The sequence below is a fragment of the Papio anubis genome, chromosome 2, assembly GCF_008728515.1.
Source record: "Papio anubis isolate 15944 chromosome 2, Panubis1.0, whole genome shotgun sequence".
In the NCBI taxonomy this organism is placed as follows: domain Eukaryota; kingdom Metazoa; phylum Chordata; class Mammalia; order Primates; family Cercopithecidae; genus Papio; species Papio anubis.
Window position 1 is genome coordinate 134,796,789 of NC_044977.1, and position 17,720 is coordinate 134,814,508.

The window sequence follows — 17,720 nt, forward strand, 5'->3', positions numbered from 1 at the left end:
AATAAAATGTTACAAGTTGTGGTTCAAAAAGTATATGACTAAATTCTAAAATAGCACCAGACAATATTTGGTTTCTTTAAAAAAGGAAAATATGTTGGGATATGTCATTAAGCAGTTAATTAACATTAACATGTTAGCAGTTCCTGTGAAATTTTCTTTTCTTTTACTTATCTCAAATATTGATAGGAACAAACCAAATTAAGTAGAGAGATGTGTGATGTCAGGGATGCAATATAGCATAAAACATATTAGAAATTCGAAAACATAAAGATCACTTTATTATCTTAATCCCCGTAAGTAGATCTTCATGCTTAGCTTGTGATCCTCTGGATGGAAGTAAGGACAGGAGGAAATTCAAGAGAGAATTTCACAGGGGCACTGAAATTAAGATAAAAAATCAGTAGTAGCAGCAAAAGTATGCTTATTGATCAGGGACCCTTCCCTCTTGCATGATCATTATGATTCTTCTTATGTTCTATGTATGTGATTCTTCTCTATTGCTCATTCATTCTCCTAATCCTTTTGTTTCCCATCATCACTCTTTTCCTTTTAGCTCTGACCCTCCTGCAAAAACCTGTGACTTTCATTTATAATTGTGTGTTCAACATCTCCACCCTAATGGTCCATCAACACCAAAAATTTTATACATCAAAAACCAAATTAAATATCATCTCCTACAATCTTTTATTTCCTCCTGACTTCTGAAAACCTTCAAGGGTCATTTCTGAAGGTTTGAATCATCTCTGACATTTCCTTCTCTCTCTTCTACCACAACCATGCAGTAGCAAGTTCTACATAGTCTCCTTCTTTGGGGTAACCTCAAACTATTTCCTCCTTTCCTAATACCAAGACCCAAGATAGGCAGAAGAAAGTAAAAAATATCAGAGTTGTGATCAATGGAAAACAGAAAAACAATAGACAATATCAGTAAAACAAAAATTTGTTTCTTTGAGATCAATAAAATAAACTTCAAGGTAGACTAATCAGGAATAAAAAAGAGAAGTCAGAAATTACTAATATCAGAAATAAGAGTGATCATACTACTACAGATCCCTCAGATATTAAGATGATAATAGAGAAATATTATGAGCAGCTTTATAATAAATATTATGAACAGCTTTATGTCATTAATTTTGACAACTCTGATGAAATGGACAAAATATTTTAAACAACCAACAAAGTTCACTAAAGAAGAAATAGATAATGAATAGTTGATAATTATGGTAAGTTTAATTTACTATGAATGTTCTAAACTTATATGTGCCTATTAAAATAGCCTCAAAATATATAAAGCAAAACTTGATATAACTGTACAAAGAAATTCTTAAATCCATACCTTAGTGGTAGAATCTACCACAGATTTCTCAGTTACAGACAAATCAGCCCAGGACCACCACATATGCCAATGGAAGTATAAACTGCACAACTCTACACTGCTATGTGAATGTCTTTGCTACAGTTGTGTAATGTAGCAATCCAGGGTCAAGCAAATAAATAGTTCATTAAAGATACAGGAGACTTAAGGTTCATAAGACAGATTTAAGGTTCACATCTAGAACCTTGTAAACAATTAGTGGATAAATACATCATTATTTTCCAGCTCATCTGGAATTGACCACTTCTAGGACAAAAAGTAAGTTTTAGTTAATTTCAAACAATGGTTATACTATAACCTGCATTATTCAATATGGTAGCCACTAGTTTCATGTAACTATTGAGCAGTTAAAATGTGGCCAGTTCAAGTTAAGATGTGCTATAAATGTAGAATACATACCAATTTGAAAATTTAGTACAAAAAATCTAAATACCTGTGATAACATTTTAAGACAATTACATATTTAAATAATATTTTGGATAGTTTGGGTTAAATAATTAAAATTGATTTTACTTGTTTATTTTTAGTCTTTAATGTGGCAACTAAGCATTTTAAAATTACATATGTAGAAGTATAACATAATACTTCTACAGAACAGCAATGTGATAATGTATATTCCATGAAAACAAAGAAATGTCTGTAACAAAAGATAAATAGCTTCAGGTATTTGAAAATTTTTTAAAATGTATTTTTGAATAGTTCATGAGTCAAATAAACATCACAATTGGTATTTTAATATCCTTTGAACTGAACAATAATGAAATTATTAATTACTATCAAAATGAATGGAATAAGGCTAAAGCAGCATAAATTGTGGTATACCTTAACATACAATATAGATGAAGAAATGAATAATCCTCAGCTACATGAAACTTTACAAACAAATCCCAGGAACATAATATTGAGCACAAAGAACAAATTAGAATGATACATATGGAATGGTTTTATGTATGTGAAGATAAAATACATGCAAAATCTAACATTGTTTAGGAATACAAACATGCTTGGTAAAATTATATAGAGAAACATGGACACAATAGATGTTATCTGTAGGTTTTTGTAGATGCTCTTTATCAGTTTTAGGAAGTTTCCTTCTATTCCTCATTTGTTGAGAACCACAAAATGCAGGCTGGTGGTTTTCTCTGAGGAAGGAGCGAATGAGATGGAATTGGGGAGAAGCAAAAGAAAACTTCAAAGATAATGGTAAGGTTCTTTTTCCTAAACCGTGTGGTTGATACACAGATGTTCACTGTATTGTAGCTCTTTATATTTGATACCTATGCAAACCTTCAATGTATCTACTCAAAACTTATAAAGAAAAACAATTATTGATATAGCCAGAGCACAGAGTAGAATGCGCACGTGGAAGAAAGAGAATTCAAGGTAAAAACCAAGGTGAAGGAATGTGCAGGTGACTTGTCGGTCTCTCTCTTGAGTGGTGGGGTTTACTGTGCTCTCTGAACAAGGCAGTGTCATCTAGCCCTGGAGATATAGAGGTGAATTAGGAAGGAAGAGTCACTGTTCAAACTGTGCTCAAAATCCAGCAAATGTAAAAAGGAGATCTATTAACGTGTGAGGCAGACCCAGCAGGCTTGATGCTTGCACATTAGTCTCTAGGCTGGAAAAATGGAAGTGAAACAAAAGGAATAAAGAATGAGGACAGCAAAAGTGAGAATACATTAAAAATTTTACTCAGGGCTTTCTTCCAAACATCTGGCCATTCCTGTCTCCTTTGCAGAGTCATCTTCCTCTAATGTAATCTAGCTGATGACAGCTCCCAAATTTTATCTCTAGCTCAGATCTGTTCCTGAGTATCTGATTTACGTATCCAACCCTCCACCTGACTGTTTTACTTTATTTTAGAAACATCTTAAATTTAACATGTATATACTCTCAGTGGCTTACAATACCAAAGTTTATTTTTCTTGGATTAGGTGTTATCTCCTTCCTTGCTCCACATTTTGGGATATAGCCCAGTGAGCAGCTCTCACTTGAGAATGCTGTTATTGTGGCAAGAAACAAAACAAAACAAAGCCAAAACATAGAATCTCTTAGAGCTTCTACTTGGAACTGGTATATATCACTTCTCTCACATTTCAATGGCAGAACAAATCAATTGACCAAGTCTGATGGCAATCAGGTGTGGATAGCATTGTCCTCTCACTGGGAGGTGCACTGTAAGTCACCTGACTGGCACCAATGGACTCCATCACAACTCTGAAATCCCACAGGAAACCTACCCTAAAGGACGGAAACATTTCTTGCTTGGACTGTGATTCTTTTTACTGACAGTAATTTCTAAATTCAATTTTTGCCATAGCTCCTCCTAGCTTGCCTGTCTGAAATGTGCCTCTTTTTCATTACCTGGCTTGGCCACGTCTGAAGAAGCTATTAGGTTTTGCCCTTGAGACACCAACAGCTTTATCAACTTTCTTATGGTCTGTAGATGTTGGTGGGTGGTTAAGGGGGTTGCCTCTTTGTTTACTTATTTATTTATTTGAGACAGAGTCTCGCTCTGTGGCCCAGGCTGGAGTGCAGTAGTGTCATCTCGGCTCACTGCTAGCTCCGCCTCCCAGGTTCACGCCATCCTCCTGCCTCAACCTACCAAGCAGCTGGGACTACAGGCACCCGCCACCACGCCTGGCTAATTTTTTTGTATTTTTTAGTAGAGACGGGGTTTCATCGTGTTTGCCAGGATGGTCTCGATCTCTTGATCTCATGATCTGCCCATCTCAGCCTCCCAAAGTGCTGGGATTACAGCCGTGAGCCACCACTCCCAGCCGCCTCTTTGTAATCCAGGCCCTCTCCTCCAGGCAATCAATGCTTTGGTTTCTGTCACTATAGATTAGTCTGCATTTTCGGGATATGTAGATATATTCTGAAATACTGTATACTCTGAAAATATATGATTCTGAAGTCATACAGTATATTCTTTTTTTGGTCTGGCATCTTTTACTCAGCGTATTTTAGATTCATCCAGGTTGTACCTTATTGATAGTTCATTCATTTTCATTGCTGAGTAGTATTCCATTGTACAGATACACTGCAATCTGTTCATCTATTCATCTGTTGGTTAACATTTAGGTTGTTGTATATATTTTGGCTATTATAAATTAAGCTGCTTTCTATATCTGTGTACAAGTTTTTGTATTGATATATGGTTTCATTTGTCTTGGGTAAATACATAGGCATGAAATGGCTGGGTAACAAGATAGGTATACATTTAACTTTTAAAGAAACTTCCAAACTCTTTTTCTAATAACTTGTACTATTTACCCACCAGTAGATTATAAGAGTTCAAGTTCCTCCATATCTTTGTAAACACTTGATACTTTCAGGTTTTAAGTTTTTACATATTCTAAAAATGTATAGTAGTATCTCATTGTGGTTTTAGTTTGCATTTCCCTAATGAGTAATGATACGGAGCATCACTTTATGTGCTTATTTTATTGGTCATTTGCATATATTTGGTGGTGTCTATTCAAGTCTTTTGTTCATTTTTTATTAGGATGTTTACGTTCATATAACTGAGTTTCTAAATATCATTGTATATTATAGAAAAACTCCTTTATTATATAGATCCTTTGCAAATATATTATTCCAGTCTGTGGTTTTTATTTTCATTCTCTTAAAGTGTCTTTTGAAGAACAAGTTTTTAATTTTGATGAAGTTGAATTTATCTCTTTTATCTGTTGAATGTCATTAATTTTTATGTTAAACTAATCCTATACTCTTATGATAAACTCCACTTATTCATGATTTATTTCCTTTTTATATGTTATCTTGATTTTAGCCCCTTCAATTTGCTAAAATTTTGTTTAGAATTTTTATATCAATGCTCATTAGAAATGTTGGTCTGTTAATTTTCTTGTTATGTCTTTGTCAGGTTTTGTTATCAGAGTAATACTGACTTCATAAATTAAGATGGGAATTGCTCTTTCTTATTCAATTTTCAGGAACAGTTTGAGTATAAATAGTATTATTTTTTCTTTAAATGTTTGGTAAAATTAACTGGTAAAACCTCTGGGCTGGAAGTTTTCTTTGTGAGAAGACTTTAAATTACAAATTCAATTTCTTTAAAAGATATAGAACTATTCACGTTATCTATTTCTTCTTTAGTGAGCTTTGGTAGTTTGTTTAAAAAATTTTGTCCATTTCATCAGAGTTGTCAAAATTAATGACATAAAGCTGTTCGTAATATTTATTATAAAGCTGTTCATAATATTTCTCTATTATCATCTTAATATCTGACAGATCTGTAGCAGTTATCATCCCTCTTATTTCTGATATTAGCAATTTTTGACTTCCCTTTTTTATTCCTGATTAGTCTACCTTGAGGTTTATTAATTTTATTGATCTCAAAGAAACAAATTTTTGTTTTACTGATATTGTCTATTGTTTTTCTGTTTTCCATTGATTACAACTCTGATATTTTTTACTTTCTTCTGCCTATCTTGGGATTTTTTCCCCTCGCCTCTTCTTCTAATTTCCTAAAGTGGAAGCTGATTTTTTTTTTTTTTCACATAGACATTTGTCCCTAAGTTTTTCTTTGGTGACATCCCATGAATTTTGATGTTTTTATTTTCATTTAGTTCAAAATACTTTCTAATTTCCCTTTTGATATTTTATTTGACCACTGTCTTATTTAGAATTGTTAAATAATTTACAAATATTTAGGGGACTGTCCAGATAATTTTCTGTATTTGATTTCTATATTAATTACACTGTGAGAAGAGAACATACTGTACTTTGTATTATTTAAATCCTTTAAAATTTCTTTGGTTTTATTTCATGTCCCAATTATACAGTCTGTCTCAATGAGTAATCTGTATAACCACGGGGGGGGGGAAATGTGTATTCTGCTGTTGTTGGGTGAAATGTTGTATAAATGTCAATTAGGTTAATTGATTACAAAGTTCAAGTCTTCTATAGCCTACTGATTGTCCTATTACTTGTTTTATCAGCTATGAAGAGGGGGTATTGACATCTTTAACAATAATTGTGAATTTGCCTACTTGGAATTCCATCCAGCTTTTGCTTCCTATATTTTTAAGGTCTGTTATTAGATGTACAAATATTTAGAACTGTTATGTCCTCCTGATGAATTGACCTACTTATAATTATAAAATGAACTTCTTTACTTCCGGTAAATTTTTTTGTTCTGAAATCTACTTTGTAAACCCATTACAGCTTTCTGATTAGGGTCAGCGTGTTAGATCTTTTCCCATTCTTTTATTTTTGACCTCATATGTCTTTATATTTAAAATACGTTTTCTGCAGGCAGCATATATCTAAATCTTATTTTCTTATACAATCTGATAATCTCTGCATTTTAATTAGAATGTTTAGACAATTTACATTTAATTTAATCATTGATACAGTTAGGCTTAAATCTACCATTTTGCCATTTCTTTCCTATTTTTCCCATCTGCTTTTTCTTCTCTTTCCCTTCTTTCTGTTTTCTTTCAGATTTTGCATATTTTATGATTCAATTTTATCTTTTTTGTTGGCTTATTAGCTATAGCTCTTTGTTTAGTTTTATTTTAGTGGTTGCTATAGGGTTCATAATAGATATTTTTAGCTTATCACAGTTGTGATAGGCTGAATAATTGCCTCCAAAGATGTCCATATCTGAATCTGTGAGTATGTTTCCTTATATGGGAAAAGGGACTTCGTAGACGTGATAAAGTTAAGGATCTTGAGGTGAGGAGATTATTTTGAATTATCTGAATGGGCCCTAAGAGTAATTACTAGGATCCTCTTACAGGAGGGATGCAAGAGGGTTAGTGTGGGGGAAGGTTATATGACAATGAAACAGAGATTGGATTCATGTGGCTAGAAGCTAACGAATGCTGATAACTTGTAACAGATGGAAGATGTAAGGAATGTCTTCTCTGGATCCTGCAGAGGGAACCAGTCCTGCTGACACCTTGATTTTAGCCCCTTAAGATTCATTTGAACTTCTGACCTCCAGAACTGTAAGACAATAAATTTGTGTTATTTTAAGTCACTAAATTTGTGGTCATTTGTTATAGCAGCAATAGGAAACTAATACAATATCTTCCTATAAGTGATACTATACAGCTTTAGCAATAATATGAGAATATCATGACAGTAACTTGATCAAGCTAAGGAGCAACTGTCAATGGAAATAAAGTAGCACTTCACCTGGTTTTCAAAGCCAGGATCATAGAATAAATGTGTCTAGTCACATGCTTGATAGAAGTGTCCAGACAGCCTAACAATTTGATCCACTTAATTTCTTAAATTAGGTTTCTTGTTGGAAAATAAGTCTTATTGATTAGAAAATCCAAATGAGCATCTCCTGAGAGTGCCTGTGAATACATTAGAAGCTACCTTTACTATAAAGTAGATGGTACTGAATATTTGAGATGCTTGAATTTCAGTCTCCCTGGATATAGTTACAATTTTGATACCACAAAAAGTAGAATCCATTCCAAATGCATTCCTCTGATGGACTCAGTGCATGGAACTCATGTTAAATGTAACTTTATAGAAGAAAAACTTTAAAAGTCTAGTAGATTATAGGAGCTAAAATATAGTAAGCTAGGATGCAAACAGTGTTAACGAAGTGATGATTATCCACTGAATTTTCCAGGAATTATGAAGTTCTTTATGACATTTCTAATAAAGTATATAGTATTTTGAGTAAATTGTTATGAAAATATAAATTTGTATCTGTGATGATAATTTTGCTTGATATTATGGTGACAGAAATGAGAAGGACTTTTATACCTCCTTGATTCCCTGCTGAGCCTCCATTCCTGACTCTAAGAAATCTCCAGTGAGACTCTTTAATGGGATAAAGCAGAAAGAATAATTATACATGATATTATATGCACTCATTGTTCTTGATTAGAATGGAATGGGCAGTGAGTAACGTATACAGGACTGATTATATGTGTGAAAAAGATAATCTAGATTCCAAAAATAAAAATCACACTTGTACAGTACAACCATGGCGGTGCTCACACATTGTTCAAGATCATAAAACAATCTTAGGACACTGGTAAAGAGAAAACAATCTCGTGTTGACAAAAACTATGAAGGACCAACTCTGACTCAAGCAGGACTTTTTGCTAGAAATTTAGAGGAATTACGAGAAATAAAATATTTATTATAAAGGCATAGTACATATTTTTCCATGTTATAAGTAGCTGAAAACATATAGCTATTTAGTTATCTGACTTTTTTTCTAGAATCAGTTCAAGAGATATTGATGTTTTAGAATTATAGGAAACAACACAGATTTAGATCCTAAATTTAAATTTTACTAAGAATTTAATAAAGAAGATTACCACTGGAATCCCGGAGTTCTCATTGTACTCCTAGGTCTGATTTTTGAAAGTCAAAAGCTCTCTGGCCTGAAAGAAAAACTGGAGCTTCCCAGTTTTAAATTCCGTGATCAGTTGTTTGATAGAAATTAAATTCATTCTCGTCCATGCACGCATCCATCCCTTACAGCAAATATTGAGTGCCGACTATGTGTCTGGCACTGTTTTATTCTCTGGGGATATAGTGGTTCTTTCTTTTCATTCCTTAGAAATATGTTAATACAACTCCCTCAGTTTTAGAAGAAATGAAGACCTGAGTGATAAATGACTATCTGAGGTGACATGATTCACAAGTGACAAAGCTAGCTCAAGCTTATGCCAGCCAGCAGTATGTCATGCTGTCTTTGCTTTGCATATCTCAGAGGGAGGTGTGGCTGTCGACATTCTACCCTGAAATTTGACCAGATAGATTTAAAATTAAATTTTTTGGAGTTGCCACAATAGGTAAATTAGGACTTATTCACAATTAAGAGTATTTATTTTTAAAACTTTATTAAATTCTTGGACCAAAAAGAAAATGAGAATCTTAATTTCTTATGTACATGCAAATCCAGATTCTCTTAATTGCAGTTAAAAACATAACTGCAAACAAATGTCAAACCATAATGCCAAAATGACAGTTTTAAATTCTGTTTCACAAGTTGTTCTTTTAGAGATGTCTTCACATTGTCAATCAAATAGATAATTTTGATTTTGCCATAACTCCTGCCTCTGTTAAAAGCAGTAAGTGTGTGATAACATAAGACGCTTGGCAAGCCTCTTGTTCTGAGAGCTGTTGATGTATAGGAAATCAGAGAAAGAGGTGAGTCTTGGAGAAAAAAACCTGATAAGACTTATTGTTTTCAATTATTACTTAGAACATTTCATAATGCTTTAAACTAACAGATTAGCATCTGCATTAGTATGTTTGAACACTGCTACAAAGACATACCTGAGACAGGGTAATTTATGAAGGAAAGAGGTTTAATTGACTCATAGTTCAGCATGGCTGGGGCAGGCCTCAGGAAACTTATGGCAAATCATGGCAGAAGATGAAGAGGAAGCAAGGCACATTCTTTACAATGTAGCAGGAAGGAGATGTGCCAAGAAAAGGGGGAAGAGCCCCTTATAAAACCGTTAGATGCCATGAGAACTCACTCACTATTACAAGAACACCATGGGGGAAACTGCCCCCATGATTCAATTACCTCCATCTAGGCTCTCCCTTGACATGTGGAGATTATGGGAATTACAATTCAAGATGAGATTTGGGTGGGGATACAAAGCCTAACTATATCAGCATCCAAATGGAATCACTCCAAGGATTGATCTTTACAACTGTAGGAGTAAAGCAGATAATAATGAATTCAACAGATATTTACTGAATATCTTACATGGCCAGTGCAGGGAATAAAAATTAATACGACATGATGCTTTAAGGGGTTAGCAATCTAAAGAAAGATGAAAGAGAGGAAACTAATACTTTCTGAGTACCTACAACCTACCAGGCACAATATTTTAAAATTCTCAAGAAGATAGCTATTATTAAAATGTCCACATTACAGATAGGGAAAAGAAGCCTTAATTGCCCAAGCTTAACAGTGGTCAAGTTGGGATTTACTCTGTGTTTACCTTGCATCACTTCTTAATCCTTTTTCATATCTAATACTAGATATAGCTAATCACTAGTCATTGCTTCTAGAATTTATGAAAATATGACAAGCCTGAATGAAATAACTAACCACTTAGTTTACAATTTTAGAAAGTAGCTGTGAATTGTTTTTATTCTACTTTCCATCTGAAGATATAGCTTTACTTCTGATTCTACCAAGGCACTAGGAAGCAGAAGACAGCATCTCATATTTATCGAGTGAAGAGAAGAATACTGAGGGGGTGGGGGTGAACAAGAAATTGAGAGGAGAGGAGAAGGGACACAAAAAGAGCATTGCTTTTTTGCAGGACTGTGAGTCTCCTAAAGACTCAGTGTTACAACATGGTTCAGAAAGATGTCACACTGAGAAAGAATGACAAAACTTAGCCCTTCAAGACAAATACTGAGGGAATTGTGCAAACGGTAGAGAAGAGAACATGAGTTATAAGGTCAGACCCAACAGAGCTTGATTTCTGTCTTTGCCAATGATGTGACCCTGAGCAAGAAATTTAGCCTCAGTTAAATTAACATTAATGTCCTCATCTCCAAAATGTGGAAAATGACACCTGCTTCACCAGTGAGGCAGGTGTGGTTGCTAGCCAGTGACTTTGTGCAAATTTGGAAATGACTTCTCTTCTGGGTTGGTGAATTAGAAAAAGTGCTCCCTTGGTCTGAGGGAAGACCTATGGACACAGGGCTTGGTAAGGATGACAAACTTATGCAAGAAAAGTGAACCCCTTCCTCTGGCAAGTAGCTATGATAGCAGAGCCCAGGCTGGCCTCCTGTCCCCCTTAGCCCTTCCACTGAGCCTCACAAAATGGTGCATGGCATTGTGCACAGGGTTCCTTGAAAACAAGATAAGATAATGTCTACAGAAACATTTAGAGGGCTCCTCATTGTGAAACCTGTGGATAGGTGAAAGAGCTTGAGAAAGAGAAAGGAAAGGGGGAGGGGAGAAAAAGGGAGAGGAGAGAGGAGACAGAAGAAGGGATAGAGAGAAAATGAGAAAGCAGGTATGTTTAATCATGAGGTCCTGCCATATATTTGAAAACAGGAGACTCTACGAACCTCTTGAAATAATGTGCTGGGTTTTGTGTATACTTTTCTGAAGTGAGTATATTGTCTGTCTGTTTTCCTGTTGCTATAAAGAACTGCCTGAGACTGGGTAATTTATAAAGGAAAGAGGTTTAATTGACTCACAGTTCCGCATTGCTAGGGAGGCCTCAGTAAACTTACAATCATGGAGGAAGGCAAAGGAGAAGCAGACACCATCTTCACAGGGTGGCAGGATGGAGTGAGTGCCGAGCAAAGGGGGAAAAGCCCCTTATAAAACCATCAGATCCCGTGAGAACTCACTCACTATCACAAGAACAGCATGGGGGTAACTGCTCCTATGATTCAATCACCCACACTGGGTCCCTCCCATGACACATGGGGATTATGGGAACTACAATTCAGGATGAAATTTGGGTGGGGACACAGCCAAACTGTATCAGTGAGGGTTCATAGCTTTTGACTAAAAAGAAAAAGATGGAGAGAGGAGAGGCCAAAAGAGAAGTTAATGAAATGCAGGTGGGGGTGAAGGAAGTGGATAAAATCCTTCCCTGTAGCCTAAAAATTATGCTTTATGGGAAAATGGGGGCAATTTAGTAAACTGCATTTAAGATACATAAGTAGAGAGACTGCCAAACAGATGCAGATGTATATTATTTATATCTCAGAATAATTTACACATAAGCAACTTGCACCTAACTTTTATTATGACTAAGCTTTTCCTCAAACAACACTCTTCATTATTCCCATCATGTTATGGGCAAATTGATCACAGTAAGTCTTTTTCTGTATTTTTTCTTGGAGTTTACCAAGATAAAGATAATACAGCATCTAGGAATGCAAAGGGTATGAGAGCTATTATAAACAGTGTGTGTTCCGGCTGTATGGTTGTAGGCCACATGGTAGTGCGTAAGCGAATTTCTCCAAGTGCTATATGTAGGCAGTCTTCAAGCTTAAACACATATGTCCTCATAAAATATATTTGTACATTTGTTAGAGAGAATTTAGGACATTTTTAACTATATAAGTAGTTTTCCCTAAGGATGGAATTAGGTGCCCCCATCAGCCCACAGAACCCTTTTTAACCCACAATATGCCTGAAGGAGTGTTGCACATTCACAGTTCTGGGCAGAGTTCTGGCCTTGGCCACAGAGACCTTGTATTCCAGTAGGATGGGAGCTGAGGGCTGTCTTTTCAAGAAGTTAAAAAATGGCCACACTTTTATCTGGCATCATCCTTATGACTTGCTGCATTCTTCTCCCTCCATAAAGGAAACCCCTCTCATCAGTCCCAATGTGTCCGTGACCAAGCTGGCCAGACTGTCTCCACCTGCAGAATCCCATGATCTGAGAAGACCTACTTCTTTTCCTTTCATTGAAGATTCTTCTCTACCTAGCACTTCCTCAGCTGAGTGTGGGGAAGAAAGCAATGCCCAAATAGATAGATTTGTACTAATCAATGAACTATTTCCTAGTTACTAAACTCCCTTATCTCTCCAAATTCAGAAGTTCTGCTAGTTTTTTTTCTAGGGTCACCTCTGGCTTTTTATATCTTTTCCTCCTCTTCTGAAACTACATAGCTTCTAAACTGCACAATTTGTGACCTCAGCAAGGGCTCTGCTCTCCTGAGGGGTCAGGGAGGAAGGGTGGTGTGTATCTGACACTGCTTGGATTTATGAAAGCACACACAGTCAGTGGGAGTGAATTGAGCTCTGGCCTTTGGTGAGTACATCTGGTGGCCTGGTTGGTTGTAATACTTCCGTAGCAGTGGTTTGGTACTTTACCAAGTAGCAGATTCCTAGGCACTACCCAGACCTACTGAACCAGAATCTCCTATGGTATTATCAAGCATCTCTATATTAAAAGTGTTTCCTGAGCCCAGTTGCTTCTTTTGGAGGAACATTCACACCTCCAACTGCTTAAGGAAATTTCTTATTTAAAAGTCCCATTGATGCTTCAAATCAAAGCTTCAAGAGCAAACTTGCTAAGCTGAGACAGGGTCAGTTTACTAAAGGAAAAAAGTGGAAAGAGGAAAATCAAGTTCAAGTGTGAATTTTAAGGAATGTCTGTTATCAGGTGATCACAGGAGGGAAGGGGAAAGAACAAAAACAGAGCTAGAAAAGAGACCAAATAACAGGTTGCCCTGGAGCCAAAAGACCACTGTTTCAAGACAAATTTGGACAGTAATGTCAAAAGCTTCCAAAGTTCATTTGTTCTTCAGAACATCTTTTTTTTTTTTTGAGACGGAGTTTTGCTCTTCTTGCCCAGGCTGGAGTGCAATGGTGCGGTCTTGGCTCACTGCAACCTCCGCCTCCCAGGTTCAAATGATTCTCCTGCCTCAGCCTCCCAAGTATCTGGGATTACAGGCACCCGCCACCACGCCTGGCTAATTTTTGTATTTTTAGAAGAGACAGGGTTTCACTATGTTGGCCAGCCTGTTCGCGAACCACTGACCTCAGGTGATCCACCCACCTCAGCCTCCCAGAGTGCTGGAATCACAGGCGTGAGCCACCAAGCCTGGCCCAGAATATCTTTTTAACCCTGAGGCTCACCATGGAGTAAGCCGTGGCTATTTTACTACTACCCACTTGACATAGACACTTAACCCAACAGAAACTGACAGGGGTAGGAGCTGGAGATTCTCATATTTCTCATATCTCTTAGGCTTCACTACCTATATAATTCTTTATCAAAAGAGTAAATGTCCTGACTTACTCCCATTACCAATACCTTCTCCATCCAGCATCGAGAATGATCTTTCTACAGTGTCACTCTTCTGCTTAAATCCCTTCAATGGTTTGTCTTCATTGCACTGAGAACAGCACCCAAACTCCCAAAGGCCTGCAAGACCCTGCATGATGTGACCCTGCCTGCCTCACTCACACTTACTATGCCACCAGCCACGCTACCCTGCTGTCCTTTCCCAGAACTCACCAAGCTTGTCCTTTGCTTGTAAAGTTCCTCCCTGGATCTTAGCCTGGTAACTTCCACTTGTCTTCCTTTAGCAAAGGGGCAGAGTATCATCTTGGAAGTCACTTTTACGACCACCCTGGCCAAAGCACGCACCCCTTCTATCAATTTCTACTACTTCATAGCCATTATCACAATTTATAATTATTCTAGTCAGTTTTCCACATTTTTTGTTTTACTGTTTGTCTCCACCCTTAAAATATAAGCTACGTACTATGTACCCGGGGTATATAAGCTGGGTACTATGTACCCAGGGTACTAGCTGAATTACCCAAAGCAATCCATTCATTTATTCACTCACTCGACAAATATTTGTTGAATGGATATGTGTGGCAGGCTCTGGGCAGTTAGAGGACAAGGCAGCAAGATATGAAAGTAGCCTAGAAAAACTAAAAAGGTAAAGCTTATGTTTAGGAGTAATCTTATGATTACATGATAACCTACTGGTCTACAAGGACATTTTTAAAAATTTTATTTATTTATTTTGAGACAGAGTCTCACTCCTCCTGAGTAGCTGGGATTATAGGCAGGAGCCACCATGCCCAGCTAATTTTGATGTTTTGGTAGAGATGGGGTTTCACCATGTTGGCCAGGCTAGTCTTAAACTGCTGGCCTCAAGTGATCTGCCTGCCTTGGCCTTCCAAAATGCTGGGCTTACAGGTGTGAGCCACTGTGCCTGTCATTTTAATTTTTATTATGTGACAGACATCATGTCTGTAAACTTCGTATCACCAATTACTAAGTAAATGTATATTCTGGATATACTAAAGCAGAGAGAATAAAGAAGGTACAAGGGCAATAATACAAGAAAAAAAGAGAAAGGAAAAGAAGAAGAATAGGAGTTAGTTCAGTGATGTCACTATTATCTGAAAGCTGATAGAAACTGTCCTTCTCACTCAACACTTAGAGGGTAAGATTACAGTCATAATTTTTTTTTAAAAACATGGCAAAACATATACATCCAAGTGTATGCTATTTCAAAGCAATTCCCCAAAAAAGCTCTATATATATTCTACTGAGGTCACTAATCCTTAAAGCATTCATAAAACTCCCTTCTTCAAACTGTAGTCAGAGATAATTTATTAAGCATAGAAAAAAGGGAAAAATTTACCTCATTTTTGATCCCCAATAATATTTCCCAGATTGATTTCCCATCACATTCACTGGACTTATTTTCACTGGACCTATCTGAGACTGTTTCAAATAGCAAAGGTATTCCTAACAGGTAAAGATCTGTCATACTGACAAGAGTCTAAAATGTGTGCTTAAGCCAGTCCTTGGAGAAGAGTTCCAGAAACAATTAGACAAAGACAGGTTCTTCCCAATGACTTCAGTGAAGGAGACAGCATTCATCTGACTAAACAATTAAGCCTAATTAATCTGGTATCATTGGAAATACGATATTCTAGGTAATATAGGAATTGCTCAGATAACCAAAGTTCTAAACAAAATACTTTGAAAATTTTTATTTATTCCATGGTGTCTTTTCAAAGATGTATGATGTGTGTCTTTTGTATGGAATATATAACTGATTTTAATCTTTCTGACTATATACGTTAGCATATATAGATTTTATCTCTGCTTACACATGCTCAATCTTTCAACTATCACTCCTTTTTTATTAATAAGCCTGGTTCTTATACATTTCATTGTTATAAAATTGCAGCTTCTAATAAATGGCAGAGGAGGTGGGGTGGAATAGTCATGTAAGTAGAAAGTACACTTTTGGTGTTGAAGGGTAAAGAATAAATGGTGCGGGGATATCAGCTCTGCAGTTGCTAATCTTATTCAATAGAATATAAGTAATTATAAAACCATCCCAGGAAGGACGAGAGATAAGCCTTTTTCCCTATGAACTACACAGACTTCCTTCTTGCCTGGTGTAGAAACAGATATGATGCCCAGGGAACAGTGTTGGCAAGAAAGAGTTCTGAGACAAAAAAATCTAATTCTAAGATAACTGCTGCCCACTCCTCTGGCCCCACTCCCCAGACTCAGCAAATAGGTTTGCAAAGAGGAAATAAAAAAAAGATTGTAACTCTTCTAAATTATATTCATAAAATAAAATATAAACAAATATAAAAATGATAGGAAGAATGAAAAACAACCTATCATGTGCCTTCTGTGCACAGAAAATGATACAAAACAAAAATTCCTGCCCTTATGAAACTTGTGTTCTTATCGAATATAATAATTATATCAGTAAATGTAAATGAAATAATCTCCTAAAGAAGCCCAGATTTTTAAATCAATGAAACAAACAAACAAAAAAACCCCAAGATTTGTGCTATATATCAGATATAAATTTAAAACAAAAGGATTCAGAAAGAATGAGCAAAGACATAGCAGGGAAATTAAAACAAAAAGAAAGAAAGCAAGGTTGAAATATTAATTAAAGATAAGGTTAATTCAAAGACAAATTAAGTAAACAAAAGTATCTTGGAAGCCTGGACCAATGTGCTTCTTAGTATCCTCGATACCAGCTAAGGAGGTATCTTTGCTTGTGCCATATCCTCCAACAAGATGTGCTGACAGACAAGGAGGAGAGAAGAAAAGTAGGAGCCAATTAAAGGAAAAAGTGATATAAAAAGTTGTTTCTGTTGGAAAAATGATAGAATCTACCAATCACTGACCCAGGTGAAATTTAGTAGTATAAGTATCACACATGGTCTGATTTTTTTTTCAATAAAAATTTGACACCAAATGCAATTTGGGCTTCATTCTCTACCTTCACCAACTGCAACTTTACCAAGTCACGTAACCAACTGGAGCTTCAGTCTAATCACTTGTAAAATGAGGTAGTGGGATGCAATGACCTTGTAGGAGAAATATATCTTTATTCCTGTGATTTCACTATTATAATATGTCGGACACTGATGTCTCAAATATATATGGAATACTAACTTAAACAAAAATGTTTTTGTAAGAAATTATTGTTAACTGCACCTTTCATTTTTCAGGGTTAAAACCTCTTCCCTTGTCTGATTCAAAAGAGTTTTGGTTATCTCCAGTTCATTTTCTGCAAGGTTAATTCTTCTCTTTATGTCTTCTTCTTGTTTTTCTTTTGCAGTCAGCTCTTCCTGTAATGCTCTATATATTTGTTGACAAGTCATTAAAGAGTCTTCTTTTTCTTTAAGCAGCATAGTATGCCTAAAAAGAAATAGGAAAAAAACCCCACCAACATGCTTTATATACTACATTTTATATTTATCAAAGAAGTATTAAGAGCTCATTTGAAATTATAGATTATAACTGTAACTCTAAAAAATTAAAAATGTTAAAAAAAAAGAATGGTTCTATAATGTTAAAATTTTCCCATCTAGGCAGTGGCAACAGCA

The 17,720-nt window shown here is 35.8% G+C and overlaps 1 protein-coding gene across 6 annotated transcripts in view; it reads right to left on the reverse strand.

Annotated features, from left to right (window-relative positions):
- The window catches only part of LEKR1 (leucine, glutamate and lysine rich 1), a 226,432-nt gene that overhangs the window by 35,377 nt on the left and 173,335 nt on the right, over positions 1–17,720 (reverse strand). For all 6 annotated transcript variants that reach the window (XM_031663631.1, XM_031663630.1, XM_031663627.1 and 3 more), the window contains one exon: positions 17,329–17,532. In XM_031663631.1, coding sequence (XP_031519491.1) covers positions 17,329–17,532 — 204 coding nt within the window. The remainder of the gene's footprint in view (positions 1–17,328; positions 17,533–17,720) is intronic.